The 20,269-nt window shown below is 36.7% G+C and overlaps 1 protein-coding gene across 1 annotated transcript; it reads right to left on the reverse strand.

The window, feature by feature from the left end:
- Window positions 1-551: 551 nt before the first annotated feature.
- LOC130457404 (zinc finger protein 383-like) lies at window positions 552-10,428 on the reverse strand. Its single transcript, XM_056818456.1, has 4 exons — window positions 9,326-10,428; window positions 8,654-8,881; window positions 8,409-8,545; window positions 552-739 (listed from the first exon to the last, which is right to left on the reverse strand). Exons 1-4 carry the CDS (start codon window positions 10,426-10,428, stop codon window positions 552-554), a joined length of 1,656 nt encoding a protein of 551 aa, XP_056674434.1.
- Between the last annotated feature and the right edge of the window lie 9,841 nt (window positions 10,429-20,269).

A 20,269-nucleotide genomic window follows, 5' to 3' on the forward strand; every position in this document is an offset into this window, starting at 1 on the left:
AAAATTAAGAAGGTAGTATAAAAAGGGAGTATGAAACCTTCTTCCGCTTAGTGGAAATTCAGGCAGAGAGTCAAACCTCCTTCCCATTCAGTAAATCCCAGAAGGAAGAAAGTCAGTATTGTCAGTTTAAACACCCACAATACCTCTCTCCTTCCCAGAATCCTCTAACTGATGTTCCTACACCCTGAAAGGAGAAAAAGGTTTGTTTGTTTTTTTTAAATAAAATTTTGGAATGGATTATTTAAGAATAGGGTTGCCAGGAATTTTAATTAATTTCAAGAAATTTATTTAAGAATTCATTTACAAAATATAGAAAGCATGAAGTAAGAAATCAAAGAGAGATTAGCATAAGTATTCTAGCCTACACATTAAGTATTTTGCTCCAGTTCCTGTCTCAACTCAGGCAGGGTAGGTTCCTTAGATGGAAATGCCTCAGCTTTGAGTGGAAGGATGTGGGGATGCAGGGATCCTGTCTGAAGAGTATAGTTGTCTCCTGAGGCATCTCTTCAGAAAATCCAGGAATGGAGTCAGCTCTTTTCAATCACCACATGTCAATCCAAAGTGAGAGATTCATGGACAATATCACCAGGAAAGGACTCAGGTCCAGTCAGCAGATTCTTCTCCAGCCACCAACTTGAACTCGAGCTCAGAAGTCCAGAAGAATCCAGAATTGTCCCAGGAAGTTGCAACTCCATTTTGAAGACACTTTCTTTTGCATCACTTCCTGTGCCTTCCTCCACTATGAAATAAACCAATTATAGTTGGAGCTTTGCTTGGGATTACCCAGGAGCTGATCAGTTTGATTCTGATTTGTCACCCAGTATTGCACATGAGTGTCACAGACCTCCCCCACTCAAATGAGAATGGGGTGTTCAAAATGTTGTTGATTAAAAGTAAAAAAATGGGCAAAAAATGAAAAAGAATTAATTCTCACAATCAGGGGAGATTTAATTTAATCTTCGCAACCCCCACAAGTGCGTTTTATCACAGTGGTCATGGCAGGATCTGGACACATCACACAGAATCTCATAGTTCTGCTATTTTCATTCTGTATCAGTTCTCAAGTCTTTCCAGGTTTTTCTGAGCTCCTCCTTCACTTCATTAATTATAAATCAACAGTATTCTCTTACAATCATATTTCACAATTTACTCAGCCATTTCCAAATTGACAAGCTTAAACTTAATTTCAGATTCTGATATTCAGAAAGTGAGCCCTGATCTGTAAAAGTCCTTCCACATTATGGGCATTTATAACTTTTCTGTCCAGTGTAAATTCTCTGTGTTTTCTAACTTTAGAGCTACATCTAAAAGACTTTCCATATTGTTTACATTCATAATGGTTCTCTCCAGTGTGGATTCTCTGATGTATGGCAAGATTACCCCTCTGAGTGAAATTCTTCCCACACTGATTACATTCAAAATGTTTCTCTCCTGAGTGAATTCTCTTGTGTTGTCAAAGTTTAGAGATACTTTTAAAAGCCTTTCCACACTGTTTTCATTCAAATAGTTTCTCTCCAGTGTGCATTCTGTGATCTCTGGCAAAATTACCCCTCTGAGTGAAAGCCTTTCCACACTGTTTACATTCATAAGATTTCTCTCCAGTGTGGATTCTCTAATGTATGGCAAGATGAGCACTGTGAGTGAAAGCCTTTCCACACTGTTTATATTCATAAGATTTCTCTTCAGTGTGGATTCTCTAATGTATGGCCAGATCAACCTTCTGAGTGAAATACTTTCCACATTTTTTACATTCAAAAGGTTTCTCTCCAGTGTGGAATCTCTGATGTATGGCAAGATTACCCCTCTGAGTGAAAGCCTTTGCACACTGTTTACATTCATAAGGTTTCTCTCCAGTGTGGATTCTCTGTTGTCTGGCCAGATAAAACTTCTGAGTGAAAGACTTTCCACATTTTTTACATTCAAAAGGTTTCTCTTCAGTGTGGATTCTCTGATGTATGGCAAGATTACCCCTCTGAGTGAAAGCCTTTCCATACTGTTTACATTCAAAAAGTTTTTCTCCAGTGTGAATTCTCTGGTGTTGCCAAAGTTCAAAGGTACTTCTAAAAGCCTTTCCACATTGTTTACATTCATAATATTTCTCTCCAGTGTGGATTCTCTGATGTATGGCAATATGAACCTTCTTAGTGAAAGCCTTTCCACACTGATTACATTCATAAGGTTTCTCTCCAATGTGGATTCTTTGATGTATGGCCAGATCAACCTTCTGAGTGAAAGAATTTCCACTTTTTTTACATTCAATTGGTTTCTCTCCAGTGAGGATTCACTGTGTTTCATTACATTCAAAGAGGTAAAAGAGGTGAATGAAATCTTAGAAAAATTAGAGTTAATAGACATATGGAGAAAAAAATAGGGACAAAAAGAATACACCTTCTTCTTAGCACCACATGGCACATTCACAAAAATAGATCATACACTAGGTCACAGAAACATGGTACTCAAATGCAGAAAAGCAGAAATAATAAATGCAAGCTTTTCAGATCATAAAGGAATAAAAATATTGATCAGTATGGGTACATGGAGAGCCAAATCAAAAATTAATTGAAAATTAAATAATATGATACTCCAAAATTGGTTAGTTAGAGAAGAAATCATAGAAACAATTAATAATTTCATTGAGGAAAATGACAATGGTGAGACATCCTTTCAGACCTTATGGGATGCAGGCAAAGCAGTACTTAGAGGAAAACTCATATCCCTGAGTGCATATATTAATAAATTAGGGAGGGTAGAGATCAATGAATTGGAAATGTTAATCAAAAAATTTGCAAACAATCAAATTAAAAACCTCCACAAGAAAACCTAACTAGAGATCCTAAAAATTTAGGGAGAAATTAATAAAATTGAAAGTGATAGAATTATTGCACTAATAAACAAGACTAGAAGCTGGTACTTTGAAAAAACAGACAAAATAGACATAGTACTGGTCAATCTAATTTAAAAAAAGGAAAGAAGAAAGGCAAATGTACAGCATCAAAAATGAAAAAGGGAACCTCACCTCCAATGAAGAGGAATTTAAGGTGTAAACCTTGAAATTTCTCAGACTTGTGAATGTTAATAATTTCCACATTGAGGAATCCTCCATTGGAACACAATTCCTTACTGGAAACATTCCCCATTTTGAGGAGAAAACTCCTTGCTATGCGAGAACCTATACTCCTCCCATACTTAAGACTGCTTTAGGGGAGAAAACTCCTTGCTAAACAATGAACCTACTTACATGGGACTATTACCCATTTTAAACAGTGAAGCTTCTTAGACCTAAATGGTGAAAACTTATTCAGAGGTTTTCTCTTTATGAGATTAGTCAACCCAGCAGGTTTTTTCTCTGAAAGGGATTACTGAAGGGATTAATCTACTCAGCTGTGAATTTAGAATGGGTTGTCCTTTAGAAAACATCTACTGTGATTGGTAGATGTAAGGACTTAGGGGAGGTGACATAGGAGAAATTGCCCTTTAAATAAGAGCTCAGAGAGGAGCTCTAAGACTCATTATGAAACATTCAGATTGAGGAGGTTGCTGGTGAAAGCAGCTGAGATGATGCTGGCCTGGTGTCACTAGAATCCTTGCTTGGATAGATCTTGTGGTGAGTGATAAAAGACTGACTGATACTCTCTTAAGACTCAGGTCTGGGCCATGTTGGCTTAAGGCCCTTCATACTAATACCTTTTTCTCTCTCTCTTTCTTTCTTTGATTACTCATTTTATTATTAATTAAAATTTTCTATAAAACCCAGTTGACTTGGGCATATTCATAATTAGAAATATATTCCCTGGCGACCACCTTATATTTGATTTAAAAACCAAGACACTGTAGTGAAACATATTTTCTGCGGTCAAATTTACTCACCCACTCTTATATATATTCATAATTGTTTTCCTTTCCCTGGCTCCCACTATTTTAATTATTACAGTTTATGGCTCCCACTCTTTTATCTACAACAATTTAAGGCCATCAACCATTTTAAATTCTACAGTTTATGGCGGCCTCACGAAGTTGGTGAGAAACCCTCAAGAGACTTCTGTGAAATCTCTTTCCTTTATCTCTTTGCTTTATTACTTGCCCATCAGTCAGTTTTGGTTTCTTTTTTAACTTGGCTTCAAAATTACAGCTGCAAGAACAGCTGAGTAAAAAACCTTTTTGGAATGTCCTTAAATCAAGCTGTTTTAGATCTTAGCAACAGGGCCCTAAGGTCCTGGCCAGCAACTGCTTAAATTAGGACTACAAAAACCTGGGAAAGCTTTTTGGCCTTGTCCTGCTTCCCATGTGTTTACTTTAGAAATATGTGGTTACAGCCAGTTCACACCATACTTAACAACTGGCTATTCAGCTCCATGACCAACCTTGTAAAATTTGCATTCTTTTTCTCTCTAAAATTTCTCATACCATGGGATTTATGGCAAAATATAATCAACACAGTACTCCCCCTCTGGATTTTTATTATTATAGCTTTAATATTGTATTTCCTTACAAAACCCACTTCTCAGTCAAATCAACTGAGTATTCCTTCTACTACTCAACAATATGCAGAACTAAATACTTGGTTTGAGCTTATAGAGGAAGGTCAGGGGGAGATTGTAGCTTTAATGAGAAGCTTTAAAAGAGAATTAAGAACATTATCAGAAACTCTGGACAATAACCCTTCTAACCAACCTACCCTTCCCCCTGCCCCCTTGGCCTCAGAAAACCCTAATTCTAATCAACCCACTCTAAGTTCACACCCCACCCAGGCTTCCGACCCAACACAATCAACTCTAAGTTCACACCCTACCAATACTTTTGATCTTAATCCCTCTACTTCACCCCTTTCTAATTCCTCCAATCCAAATACCTCTGTATCCTTTCACACTTCTTCCTTGGCTCCTCCTTCTCATTGTACACAATCTACTTTAAGTTCACATTCCAACCTAAATTCACACCCTACCTTTGAATTTTCTGGCACTATGGAACAACAAACCCTTCCTTTTAATGTGCCCAACTCTTCTATTTCTCAGACTTACCCAATTGAAAATGGAGCAAGAAGCCTAGAAACAGGAGTAACAAATAAAATTTAGATAGCTTATTTCCTTTAAGGGAAGTACCCACTTTTAATAAAAATGGAAACTTGGTATCTGTAAGACATCATACACCTTTTAGGTCTGAGGATTTAAAAAAATTGAAGGAAGAAATGCCATCATTTGAGGACGAACCAATATTAATTATAAAAAAAATTAGAGAACATATTCAGAACTTTTGACCCCATTTGGTTGGATGTTGAGAATATATTAGAAGCATTATTAACAAAGAGAGAAAAAAAATAATATCGTCTCTCTGGCTAATCAAAAATGAGTTAAAAAAGGAAGTTATTGGCCAACTGAAGATCCACATTGGAACACCAATGTTGAACTAGATTACACAAAACTAAACCAGGCCAGAGAAGCATTATTGACTGCCATGAGAACTTGCTCTGATAGACCTGAAAAATGGTCAAAATTTGAAAAAATCCGACAACATATTGATGAAACACCCTCTCAGTACATGGAAAGATTTATTGACGTAGGGAATACATATATGGACCTTGATTTATCCAGAGAAAGAGACATTAGACACACTTACTTAGGCAATTTGTTAAGAATTGTTGTTCAGTGGTAAAAGATTACTTTAGAACTACCTATCCTAACTGGGACTCTATGGACCTCGATGAACTGAGGAGAGTAGCAACCTATGTTTATAAAGGTCATATAAAAAGACCTGAGGAAGACGATACATCAGTAGAAGATTTAAAGAATGAAATTGAAATGTTAAGGAGAAAATTGAAAAATAAAGGAGAGACTATAATAGCCCCTTTGTGGGAATTCACAAATAAATCAATAACTTGCCACTTCTGTGAGAAGAAGGGCCACAAAATGAAGGAATGTAGAACCTTTCTTAAGATGATTGGAAGTAATACGCAGTTTAATAATAGGTTTAGAAATAATAACTATAGAAATGATGATAATGGTCATAGAAACCAGAACTATAATGGTCATAGAAACCAGAATTTTAGAAATTTTAGAAATTATAATAATGACTATGGAAATAACTATAGTGAATATAGAAATAAGAACTTTAGAAACCAAAATTATAGAAATAGGAATTGGGAAAATAATGACAATGCTCAAAATGAAGAAAATTATAATTATAATACCCAACAACAAAACATGAGAAGCAGAGCTCATCCAAAACATACTCAAGGTGCTAATGACCCTCAGAGAGGTACCATTCAGGAGGCTGCCCAAGGAACTTCCCAATATAATGAAGGTGATTCTTTTTAGACTATTGAATTTGTGATATTGATTAACCTTTTTCAGTTTTGTCTCCACTCCAAATAGCAGGAAAAAATGAACAAAGAACTTAAAGACTATGATTGGAAAATTATGCACTGAGACCCATTTAAAATGGCCTGAAATTCTCCCTCTGGCCTTATTTTATCTTAGAAGCAGGCCTAGAGGAGACTTACATATTTCACCATTTGAGATGCTTTTTGGACATCTGCCTATACAGGCTAAGCCTTTCTCCCCGGCATATACCTCACTATTAGGGGGAGATATTACTATTGCTTCCTATATGCAGGAATTACAGCACAATCTACATGAACTTCATGAATCTGGAGCTGCAGTACAAGCTGGACCATTAGACTTTTCTCTGCATGACCTGAACCCAGGAGATAAAGTTTATATTAAGAATTTCAAGCGAACTGGAGCAACTCAATCTTCATGGGAAGGACCATTCCAAATATTGTTAACTACTCCAATATCTATAAAGATTGGAGAAAAGGACTCTTGAATTCACTGCTCACATGTGAAGAAAGGATCTTCTGCTGAGACTGATTGACTCTATCCTATCATATGAATTGGAGATGATAATCCATAGACAAATGGAGACAGTTTTTTTGAGAACACATTGAATTTCTGATTTTTTCTTATAGTTATTACTGCTTTTCTTTTATTTTGATTAGAATATTGGATTTTTTCTCATTTCTTGTACTAAAGGTACAAAAAATAATATCATTTTTCCTGCAGTAATATTGCACATTAGTGTCACAGACCTCCCCCACTCAAAAGAGAATGAGGTGTTCAAAATGTTGTTGATTAAAAGTAAAAAAAAATGGGCAAAAAATGAAAAAGAATTAATTCTCACAATCAGGGGAGAGATTTAATTTAATCTTCACAACCCCCACACATGCATTTAATCACAGTGGTCATGGAAGGAACAGGAAACATCACACAGAATATCATAGTTCTGCTATTTTCATTCTGTATCAGTTCTCAAGTCTTTCCAGGTTTTTCTGAGCTCCTCCTTCACTTCATTAAATATAAATCAACTGTATTCTCTTACAATCATATTTCACAATTAATTCAGCCCTTTCCAAATTGACAAGCTTCCACTTAATTTCAGATTCTGATATTCAGAAAAAGAGTCCTGATCTGTGAAAGTCCTTCCACATTATGGACATTTATAACTTTTCTGTACAGTGTGAATTCTCTGGTGCTGTCAACTTTATAGCTACACCTAAAAGACTTTCCACATTGTTTACATTCATAATGGTTCTCTCCAGTGTGGATTCTCTGATGTATGGCAAGATTACCCCTCTGAGTGAAACTCTTCACACACTACATTAAAAAAGTTTCTCTCCAGTGTGAATTCTCTTGTGTTGTCGAAGTTTAGAGATACTTCTAAAAGCAATTGATGCTGTTTTCATTCAAACAGGTTCTCTCCAGTGTGCATTCTCTGATGTCTGGCAAAATTACCACTCTGAGAGAAAGCCTTTCCACACTGTTTACATTCATAAGGTTTCTCTCCACTGTGGATTCTTTGATGTATGGCAAGATGACCCCTGTGAGTGAAAGCCTTTCCACACTGTTTACATTCATAAGGTTTCTCTCCAGTGTGGATTCTCTGATGTATGGCAAGATTACCCCTGTTAGAGAAAGCCTTTTCACACTGTTTACATTCATAAGGTTTCTCTCCAGTGTGGATTCTCTGATGTGTAGCAAGATTAAACCTGTGAGAGAAAGCCTTTCTACACTGTTTACATTCATAAGGTTTCTCTCCAGTGTGCATTCTCTGATGTCTGGCAAAATTACCTCTGTGAGTGAAAGCCTTTCCACACTGTTTACATTGATAAGGTTTCTCTCCAGTGTGGATTCTCTGATGTATGGCAAGATTACACCTGTTAGAGAAAGTCTTTTCACACTGTTTACATTCATAAGGTTTCTCTCCAGTGTGGATTCTCTGATGTCTGGCAAGATTACCCCTGTTAGAGAAAGCCTTTTCACACTGTTTACATTCATAAGGTTTCTCTCCAGTGTGCATTCTCTGATGTCTGGCCAGTTCAATGTTCTGAGTGAAAGAATTTCCACATTTTTTACATTCAAAAGGTTTCTTTACAGTGTTGAATCTCTGATGTATGTAAAGATTACCCCTGTGAGTGAAAGCCTTTACACACTGTTTACGTTCAACTGGTTTCTCTCCAGTGTGGATTCTCTGATGTGTAGCAAGATTATCCCTGTTAGAGAAAGCCTTTCCACACTGTTTACATTCATAAGGTTTCTCTCTAGTGTGCATTCTCTGATGTCTGGCAAGATGACTGCTGTGAGTGAAAGCATTTCCACACTGTTTACGTTCATAAGGTTTCTCTCCAGTGTGCATTCTCTGATGTCTGGCCAGATCAACCTTCTGAGTGAAAGAATTTCCACATTTTTTACATTCAAAAGGTTTCTTTCCAGTGTGGAATCTATGATGTATGGAAAGATTACCCCTGTGAATGACAGCCTTTCGACACTGTTTACTTTCAACTGGTTTCTCTCCAGTGTGGATTCTCTGATGTGTGGCAAGATTACCACTGTGAGTGAAAGCCTTTCCACACTGTTTACATTCATAAGGTTTCTCTCCAGTGTGGATTCTCTGATGTGTAGCAAGATTACTCCTGTTAGAGAAAGCCTTTCCACACTGTTTACATTCATAAGGTTTATCTCCAGTGTGGATTCTCTGATGTGTGGCAAGATTACCCCTGTTAGAGAAAGCCTTTCCACACTGTTTACATTCATAAGGTTTATCTCCAGTGTGCATTCTCTGATGTCTGGCAAAATTACTCCTCTGAGTGAAGGCCTTTCCACACTGTTTACATTCATAAGGTTTCTCTCCAGTGTGGATTCTCTGATGTCTGGCAAGATGACTGCTGTGAGTGAAAGCATTCCCACACTGTTTACATTCATATGGTTTCTCTCCAGTGTGGATTCTCTGATGTCTGGCCAGATCAACCTTCTGATTGAAAGCCTTTGCACACTGTTTACATTCATAAGGTTTCTCTCCAGTGTGGCTTCTCTGATGTCTGGCCAGATCAACCTTCTGAGTGAAAGAATTTCCACATTTTTTACATTCAAAAGGTTTCTTTCCAGTGTGGAATCTCTGATGTATGGAAAGATTACCCCTGTGAATGACAGCCTTTCCACACTGTTTATGTTCAACTGGTTTCTCTCCAGTGTGGATTCTCTGATGTGTGGCAAGATTATACCTCCTAGGGAAACACTTTCCACACTCATTACATTCAAAGAGTTTCTCTCCAGTGTTCATTCTCTGACGCGTGGCAAGATTACCCCTCTGAGTGTAAGCCTTACCACATGGTTTACAATCATAAATTTTCTCTCCAGCATGGATTATTCGATGAGAACCAAGCTCAGAGATTTTGCTGAAATTTCTCCCAACTATATTATTCAAAGAAAGCATCTCTATACCTTTACTTTTAGGATGACTGATGAGGTCTAATCTCCTGGCTAAGGCAATTCCTCCTATGTTACCTTGATGCATGAGCATTTGAGGAGGTTTCTTTTGGAATGGAATAAATTCTACTTCTGTAGGAAAGCTTGTGCTGTCTTCTCTATCCTGAGCATATTCATTTACTAAGGTCAATTTCCTATTCTGAATTAGACCTGAGCATTTTCTGAAGTTCTCTGCTGTTTCTTCAAATTCAAAATTAATCATTGGATTTTGATTTACCTTAATATCAAAGTTAGAGATGTCTCTCAAAACAAAGTCACAAGGGCCGTCATTCATGCATCTTTGTAGGCCAGATTCTTCCACAAAAAGAGTCAGGTTGTAAGAAATCTCCTTCTCTTCAAAATTAGTCTCTTCTTCTAGACAGAAGCTCCATTGACATTTTTTCTCTGGCAGCCATGGTGATTCTCCTTGCTGTAAACAGGTGATAAAATATTCTCTGGGAAGTGTAAGTCCCACAGAGAGTAGATTCTGCACATTCTCCAGCATGACCTCCTTGCATAGCTCTTTCTGAGAGCAATCCAGCAGACACCACTCTTCCTTTGTGAAGTCCACAACCACATCTTTAAATGTTATTAACTCCTTGGATGGGAGCCTCTGGATCTGAAGGGCCATTGCCTCTGGTTCTGGGGTCTCTGCTTGGGCCAGACTGTGGACCTTCAGGGGGTGGGAGCCCCAAGGTTGGCAGACTTGCTCTTTGTACACCAGAATCCAAAGTTATAATTGGAAGGCTGAAATGCACAGAACCAGGAGATGTTGAAAATCTGCCAAGAACTTTCTCAGGTGACACGAGGCTAAAACCACGAAGAATCTCAGCAAAGAGCACACTGAAAAGTGTACTACTGATGTGCCAACTGAGAGAGAGTCCTCGCCAAAGAGCAAAGGAAGGAATGCATTTCTTCTCTTTGGTCTTGCCCTTTATATTCCTTTTCCACATCACTTCCTGTCTCTCTCACACTTCCTGGCATCCAATCACAGCTTCCAAATTACCTCGCAATGCTCAGAGGGCAGTGTCTGTGGAATCCATATCCCATCCTTAAAAGGTGTAAACTTTTATCAAAAAGATTCACACGTTCCTGACAGATTGGGTTTCTGAGAGTATGAACTCGTATCCAAACAAATTCACAAGTTCTTGACTGAATGAGTTTCTGAGGGTGTGAAACTCTTAACAAAAGAATTCACAGGTTCCTAACTGATTGAGTTTCTGAGGGTGTGAAACTCTGATCTAAATGGGTACATTTCTCTATGTAAATGACTTGTGAATTCTCTTACTTGGTAGCAACAAAATGTTAAGTGGGGGAGGGGTTTGATTGATTAACTCAAAATAGACAAAGAGAATAAAGAATTCACTTTCCCACCTCCATCCAAACTCAGCCATACACAAAGATGACCACCCTTGTTCTTTCCATTCATTATACAATGTATAAGAAGTCTGAAAATCACCATATCTATCCATAATCAGATGCCTTATCACCCTTTTCTCTACCTTCCCTTGCAACATCCTCTTCTTTATCCTTACCACGAACTCTTAATACCTTGACTCCTCAATTCTCTTACAGGTCATCCCCCCCCACTATCTACTCTCTCTTCTTTTTCTTCTTTCAACCTTAATGAACTGATTCAACTCTGTGCTATCCAGCACTCTTGAATCCCTAACTTCCACATGTTGCCAATTATTATTTTCTAGGTGACAGTCTTGGCTCACTCCCACTTCCTTCACTCCTACACAGCTGTAGCTGGACAAACATGTAGCAGTCTGTTAGACAAGACCTCACAATTTGAGAAAGAGCTGGAAATTTCTAAGAAAATTGTAGAACAAGCTGAAAAACAAATCCAGTCCCTAACAACAATAAATAAGCAACTGGAAGACAATGAGCTTGCAAAACCACAAGAATTAATAAAGCAAAGCCAAAAAATTAATGAATTAGAAGAAAACATAAAATATCTCACTGAAAAGGTGAGAGACCAGGAAAACAGAAGAAGAAGAGAACTTGAGAATTATTGGTCAGCCCAAAAAACCAGAGTTAAACAAAAATCTCAATGCTATACTACAGGAGATTATAGAAGAAAATTGCCCACATGTTCTGGAGCAAGGGGGCAAAATTGAAATAGAAAGGGTTCATAGAACATCCTCTATACTAAATCTCCAAAAGATAACCCCCAGGAATGTAATAACCAAATTCAAGAGTTTCCAAACAAAGGAGAAATTCCTACAAGAAGCCATGAAGAGGAGCTTCAGATATAGAGGAGCCTCCATATGGATCACACATGACTTAGTGGCTAACACACAAAGAGACCGCAAAGCAAGGAACATGATATTTAGAAAGGCATGAGAGCTGTTCCTCCAACCAAGAATCAACTACCCAAAAAAACTGACTATATAATATAAGGGAAAATATGGGCATTCAACAAAATAGAAGATTTCCAAGTATTTCCAAATAAAAGACCAGAACTTAGTAGACAATTTGATATCCAATCACAGAAAGCAATAGGAACATGAAAAGGGAAATATTAAAGAAAGAGAAATGGAGAAAAATCTTATATTTATCTGTATGTCAAAATCTATTCTATAAGGACTACATTTATATCAAATTATATGAAGAATTATGCATAGGGAAAGTTGGGGCATCAAGAATATTTGGTAAAAGGGTGGGCAAAGAATGAAAAAGTGAGGGGGGAATCATCAATGATACTAAGATTTACATCAAGAAATGGGGGAGTGAACTAAATAGAATAATTGTGCTCACACAAAGATACACATGGGAAGGGGAGGGGAAGAACTCCCATATGAGAGGGAGAGGAAGAGAGCACAAAGTGAGTGATATTACTTAAACCTTACTCTCAGTGAAATCAAATCTGAGAGGGAAGAATATCTAGATCCAGTGGGATCCTGAATTCTATCTTATACAGCAGAGTAAGAGAGAAAGGAAAATTAAGGAGAGAGTATAAAAAGGGAGGGAAAGAGAGGGGGGAGGGAAAGGGAGCATAAAAAGGGAGGGGCTAGAAAGGGAAGCATATCAAGGGAGGGGACTAGGGGGACTGACCTAAAGTAAATCACTGGTTCAAAAGGAGAAAGCTAAAAAAGAAAGGTCAGAACTAGGGAAAGATATCAAAATGCCAGGGAATCCAGAATTGACAATCATAACTTTGAACGTGAATGGGATGAACTCACCCATAAAACTTAGACAAATAGCAGATTAGATTAGAACCCAAAACCTGACTGTATGTTGACTCCAAGAAACACATATGAGGCGGGTTGATACTCACAAGGTTAGAATTTAACGATGGAGTAAGACCTTTTGGGCCTCAACTGATAAAAAGAAGGCAGGAATTGCAATCATGATATCGGACAAAGCCAAAGCACAAATAGACCTGATCAAAAGGGATAGGGAAGGTAAATATATTCTGTTAAAAGGAAATACAGACAATGAGGAAATATCACTAATCAACATGTATGCCCCAAACGGAATAGCATCCAAATTTCTAATGGAGAAACTAGGATAATTGAAGGAAGAAATAGACAGTAATACCATATTAGTGGGAAACTTGAACCAAGCAATATCATATTTAGATAAATCAAACCAAAAAATAAAGAAGAAAGAGGTTAAAGAGGTGAATGAAATCTTAGAAAATTTAGAGTTAATAGACATATGGAGAAAAATAAATAGGGACAAAAAGGAATACACCTTCTTTTCAGCACCACATGGCACATTCACAAAAATAGATCATACACTAGGTCACAGAAACATGGCACTCAAATTCAGAAAAGCAGATATAATAAATGCAAGCTTTTCAGATCATAAAGCAATAAAAATATTAATCAGTACGGGTACATGGAGTGCCAAATCAAAAATTAATTGGAAATTAAATAATATGATACTCCAAAACCAGTTAGTTAGAGAAGAAATCATAGAAACAATTAATAATTTCGTTGAGGCAAATGACAATGGTGAGACATCCTTTCAAATGTTATGGGTTGCAGGCAAAGCAGTACTTAGAGGAAAACTCATATCCCTGAGTGCATATATTAACAAATTAGGGAGGGAAGAGATCAATGAATTGGAATTGCTAATAAAAAAACTTGAAAACAAACAAATTAAAAACCACCAGAAGGAAACCAAATTAGAGATCCTAAAAATTTAGGGAGAAATTAATAATATTGAAAGTGATAGAACTATTGCACTAATAAACAAGACTAGAAGCTGGTACTTTGTAAAAACAGACAAAATAGACAAAGTACTGGTCAATCTAATTTAAAAAAAGGAAAGAAGAAAGGCAAATGTACAGCATCAAGAATGAAAAAGGGAACCTCACCTTCAATGAAGAGGAATTTAAGGCAATCATTAAAAACTACTTTGCCCAACTATATGGCAATAAATATACCAATCTAGGTGATATGGATGAATATTTACAAAAATATAAATTGCCTAGACTAACAGAAGAAGAAGTAGATTTCATAAATAATCCCATAACAGAAAAAGAAATCCAACAGTCCATCAAAGAAATTCCTAAAAAAAAAAAATTCCTAGGACCTGATGGATTTACAAGTGAATTCTATCAAACATTCAAAGAATAGCTAACCCCAATACTATACAAACTATATGACATAATAAGCAAAGAGGGAGTTCTACCAAATTCCATTTATGATGAAAACATGTTACTGATTCCAAAGCCAGGCAGGCCAAAAATAGAGTAAGAAAATTATATACCAATCTCCCTAATGAATTAGATGCAAAAATATTAAAAAGGATACTAGCAAAAAGACTCCAGCAATTGATCAGAAGAATCATTCACCATGACCAAGTAGGATTTATACCAGGGCTGGTTCAATATTAGGAAAACCATGCACACAATTGACCACATCAACCAGCAAACCAAGAAAAATCACATGATTATTTCAATAGACGCAGAAAAATCCTTTGATAAAATACAACACCCATTCCTATTAAAAACACTAGAAAGCATAAGAATAGAAGGGTCACTCCTAAAAATAATAAACATTATATATCTAAAACCATCAACTAATATCATCTGCAATGGGGATAAACTAGATTCATTCAGAATGAGACCAGGAGTGAAACAAGGATGCCCATCATCACCTCTTTTACTTGACATTGTACTAGAAAACTAGCAGGAACAATTAGAGAAGAAAAAGAAATTGAAGGCATTAAAATAGGCAAGGAGGAGACCAAGTAATCACTCTTTGCAGATGACATGATGGTCTACTTAAAAAATACTAGAGTTTCAACCAAAAAGCTAATCTAAATAGTCAACAACTTTAGCAAAGTTGCAGGATACAAAATAAATCCACATAAGTCATCAGCATTTCTATATAATTCCAACACAGCTCAGCAGCAAGAACCAGAAAGGGAAATCCCATTTAAAATAACCTTAGACAAAATAAAATACTTAGGAATCTATCTCCAGAGACAAACACGGGAACTATATGAACACAACTACAAAACACTCTTCACACAACTAAAACTTGACTTGAACAATTGGAAAAACATTAACTGCTCATGGGTAGGAAGAGCCAATATAATAAAAATGACCATCCAACCCAAACTTATTTATCTATTTAGTGCCATATCCGTTGAACTTCAAAATTTTTTTTACTGATTTAGGAAAAAACTATAACAAAGTTCATTTGGAAGAACAAAGATCAAGGATATCCAGGGAAATAATGAAAAAAAATACAAAGGAAAGGGGCTTTTCAGTCCCAGGTCTCAGACTATATTATAAAGTGGCAGTCATTAAAACCATATGGTACTGGCTAAGAGACAGAAAGGAGGATCAGTGGAATAGACTCAGGGTAAGTGACCTCAGCAAGACAGTATATGACAAACCTAATGATCCCAGCTTTGGGAAAAATTCCATATTTCATAAAAAAACTGCCGGGAAGGTTGGAGGAAAGTGTGGGAAACATTAGGGTTATATCAACACCTCACACCCTATACCAAGATTAATTCAAAATGGGTGAATGACTTGAACATGAAGAAGGAAACTATAAGAAAATTAGGCAAACACAGAATAGTATACATGTCAGACTTTGGGAAGTGAAAGATTTTAAAACCAAGCAAGACTTAAAAAGCGTCATAAAATGCAAAATAAAGAATTTTGACTGCATCAAATTAAAAAGTTTTTGTACAAACAAAACCAATGTAACCAAAATCAGAAGGAAAGCAACAAATTGGGAAACAGTCCTCATAAAAACCTCAGACAAGTTTTTAATTACTCAAATTTACAAAGAGCTAAGTCAATTGTACAAAAAATCAAATCAAGCCATTCTCCAATTGATAAATGGTCAAGGGACATGAATAGGCAGTTTTCAGATAAAGAAATCAAAACTATTAATAGGCACATGAGAAAGTGTTCTCAATCTCTTATAATCAGAGAGATGCAAATTAAAACTACTCTGAGGTATCACCCCACACCTAGCAAATTGGCTAACATGACAGCAAAGAAAATAATGAATGCTGGAGGTGAAGTGGCAAAGTAGGGACACTAATTCACTGCTAGTGGGGCTGTGAACTGATCCAACCATTCTGGAGGGCAATTTGGAACTATGCCCAAAGGGTGATAAAAAATTGTCTGCCTTTTGATCCAGCCATAGCACTGCAGGTTTTCTACCCCAAGAAGATAAACGAAAAAGACATGTACAAGAATAGTCATAGCTGCACTCTTTGTGGTCGCCAAAAATTGGAAAATGTGTGGATGTCCTTCTATTGGGGAATGGCTGAACAAATTGTTGTATATGTTGGTGATAGAATACTATTGTGCTCAAAGGAAAAATAATGTGGAGAAATTCCATGGAGACTGGAACAACCTCCAGGACGTGATGCAGTGTAAAAGGATCAGAACCAATAAAATATTGTACACAGAGACTGACACACTGTGGTACAATCGAAAGTAATGGACTTCTCCATTAGTGTCAATGCAATGTCCCTGAACAATCTTCAGGGATCTAGGAGAAAAAACACTATCCACAAGCAGAGGACAATGTGTGGAAGTAAAAACATTGAGGAAAACCAACTGCTATTCTACAAGGATTGAGGGGATATGACTGAGGAGATACTCTAAATGAACACTGGTGCAAATACCAACAACATGGAAATGGGTTCCAATTAAGAATACTTGTGATACCCAGTGGAATCGCGCATCATCAGCTATGGGAGAGGTGATTGGTTGCAGGGGAGAAAATGATCTTTGTCTCCAATGAATAATGCTCGGGAATGACCAAATAAAATAATGTTAAAAAATATTATTATTTGACTATTATTGGGGAAAAAAACATAAAAGACTTCAACGTTTTAGTCTTGTAGTGTTAAGGGACAGTAATGAGATGACCAGAAGAAGAGGAGATGTATGCAAATCCAAGGGAAAAGTGGAAAAGATTGTAGGAGTCCACAAGACCTTTGTCCTGATGTTCCCCTTACCACATCAAAACTGATATAATTCCCCATTTGGGCGTGGGGGGTAGAGGCAAGATAGTAAATAACCAGAGGAGGAGGTCAGTAACAGAGTTGTGAATGGATCATTTGAAAACTTTAATTTCTTTGAGCATAGAGAATATAAAATTTAGAGGGATTATAAGATAAGTCTTTTCAAAATTTTCAGGACTTTCATGAAGAAAATGGACTAGATATGGTCATCCATTTGTCAGGCTTATAGCCTAGGAGTCATCCCTGACTCCTTGTGATCTATCACCTGAAATAGTCAATCATTTGCTAAGACCTATCAATTTCACTTTAGAGATATTTCTCAATTATGTCTCCTTCTTTCCTCTAAGACTGCCACCATTCTGGTGAAGGTTTTCATTTCCTTCTCATACGTAGACTACTGAAACAACAGGTTGATTTATCTGTTTATCCCAAGTCTTTCCTTGTTCCAGGCTATCTTCAGATCAGCTATCAAAGTGATTTTCTTAAACTGCAGGTCCAAACCTAACACTCTCCAACTCAATAAACTCCAGGAGTCCTATTATCCAGAATCAATACAAAGTCTTCTGTTTGGCATCCAAAACCCTTCCTAACTTATCCTCTCACTCTCATACTCACTCACACACACTTTTAGTATTTTTTTATAACTAATTTGCTTAGTTTTTTAATATGAATTAATATATTCACCATTTACTTTAGCAACTTTAACTAAGTCAGATTTTTAATTGCAATTAATGAAATAGGAATGGAAGAGGAGTTGTCTAACCTCTTCTTTCTTCTAGATATTGTAGATAGTTACAATAATGCTGTCAGAAAGGAGGCAGAACTTACTAAGAATCACAGCATTTTTCAGCTTTAACAAACTTGTACTAGAATGTTGGTTCTTTAAATGTGAAGTCATTATCTAATAAACAGGTGGTAAAGTAATGGTTCTTAAGCAATGACTGGTGACAGATTGCTGAAGGAGCTGAATCATATCATTCTATATTCTTGCAAAAATTTCAACTGAAAGGAAAAAAAAGAAGTTGCATTTTATGAATCAATAAAATATTTATGAAGTACATAGGCATTATTAGGTACTGTGTCAAGTGCTGGGGATACAAAAAGAAGCAAAAGATGATCTTTTCTGTCAGAAAACTTATAATCTAATAAAGGAGACAACATGCAAAAAATATAAACAAAGCGAGCTAAATGTAGGATAGAATGGAAATACTTAACAAATGGAAGGTACTGGGTTTAAGAATGTTAGAGATGATTCCTGTGAAAGGTGAGATTTTTCATTGGAACTCAAAGGAAACCAGGAAGATCAGTAGTTATAGGGGAAGAAGGAGTTTCCCAGGAATGGGGGTTAGTCAGAAAAAAAAATTCATGGAGCTGACAGATGGAGTGTCTGATTCCTAGAATAGTCAGAAATCTAATGTCACTAGATCAAAAAGTCTATGTTGGGGAGTAATATGTAAGAAGATTATAAAGGTAGGAGTAGTACTAGGTTATAGTGGTACTATAAAGGACTTTAAATATCAAATAGAATATTTTGTATTTGGTCCTAGAGGCAGTAAGAAGCCACTAGAGTTATTGATTGGGATGAGGGGGAATGACATGATCAGATTTGCACTTAAGCGAAATCACCTTAGTGGCTGAATGGAGGATGGATTGGAAGAGTAGAGACTTCAGGCAGGCAAATCCACTAGCATGCTATTATAATAATCCAGAAATAAGGTGTTGAAACCCTGCAATTAAATTGTGGTAGAGTGAGAAAAGAGAAAAGAGAGCATTTGAACGATGTTGCCAAGGTGAAATTAATGGACCTTGGCAACTTTTTGGACATAGTGAGAGGAATGAAAGATAGTGAAGAATACAGGATGATTTCTAGTTTGTAATCTTGAGGGAATGGGAAGGTGAGGATGATAAGGAAGGTTGGGGAAAAGGGCTTAGGAGGAAATATAATGAATCCTATTCTGGATACATTGAGTTAAAAATACATCCTGTATATCCAGTTTGAGATGTAGTAAAAGTAATTGAAGTGTAGAGATTAGAGGTTAGCAGAAATTTTGGAGTAGAATAGGGAATTTGAGAATAATCACTATAGAAATGATCATCAAATCCATAGATACTGATGAAATCAACAAATGAAAGTTACAAAGACCCTGGACAGAATCCTGAGAAACACCTATGGTTAGAAGGTCTCATTTGGAAAAGCATCCAGCAAAGTTGATGGAAAAGGACAAATAAGAAGAACCAGGAGAGTGTGGTGTCCTCTAGAGAAAATAGAGCACCCAAGGGAAGAGGCTGAACAATAGTAACAAATGCTGAAGAGAAGTCAATGAGAATGAAGACCAAAGAATATTTTTGAATTTGTCAGTTAAGAGATCATTAGTAACTTTGGAGAACACAGAATGAGAAGGTCAGTAATCTGATTGTAAGAGGTTAAGAACAAGTGAGAGGAGAAAAAATGGAAACAATTATTATGTGGCCTTTTTGAGTTTACATGAAAGGTCAGAAATTATTGAGGATGACAGTGGAGATTGTGAACTTTACATTACTCCACCCTAGTTAGTCTAACAAAATCAGGAATGTCTATACACATACTTACTACTACTATAAGGATTAAGTATTTAGGAGGATGGCCTTCAAAAGAGATGTGCTAGTAAATGGCAAATCAGAAACAGCTCATAGACCCCTGGGCTCTCCTAAGTCATGCTTAAGCTACCATTGGTACAGGTGAGACACAGGAAAATGATGTAAAACTGTTTATATATTTCACATCGCTTCCTCTCTCAGGGGTCTTTCCCTGGAGAGGTGGCTCTGATTGTCAGTGTGCTGAGGTTTCAGCATCTTGGCATGGTGGCAGCTATTGTCCAGTTAGGCAGTGAGCTTTCCTTGATACTATACTGGGAAAATCTGAGTAGCCTAGTTCAGATGAGGTATCTTACTGAGGTCTCTTGGAGTTTAGGCTGATTCTTTTCTTCTTTGTCTTCCAAACATTATCCTATTAGAAAGTCTCTGTTTTTTTTTTT

The sequence above is a fragment of the Monodelphis domestica genome, chromosome 1 (genome assembly GCF_027887165.1).
Source record: "Monodelphis domestica isolate mMonDom1 chromosome 1, mMonDom1.pri, whole genome shotgun sequence".
NCBI classification, from domain to species: Eukaryota; Metazoa; Chordata; class Mammalia; order Didelphimorphia; family Didelphidae; genus Monodelphis; species Monodelphis domestica.

Coding starts and splice junctions, on each gene's coding strand:
- LOC130457404 (XM_056818456.1), bottom strand. CDS start 10,428: ATGGCCCTTCAGATCCAGAGGCTCCCATCCAAGGAGTTAATAACATTT. Junction 8,882..9,325: donor AAACCTTATGAATGTAAACA/GTGTGCAAAGGC, acceptor TTTCACTCACAG/TGGTAATCTTGCCACACATC. Junction 740..8,408: donor TGTAAAGAAACCTTTTGAAT/GTAAAAAATGTG, acceptor TTTATTTCATAG/TGGAGGAAGGCACAGGAAGT.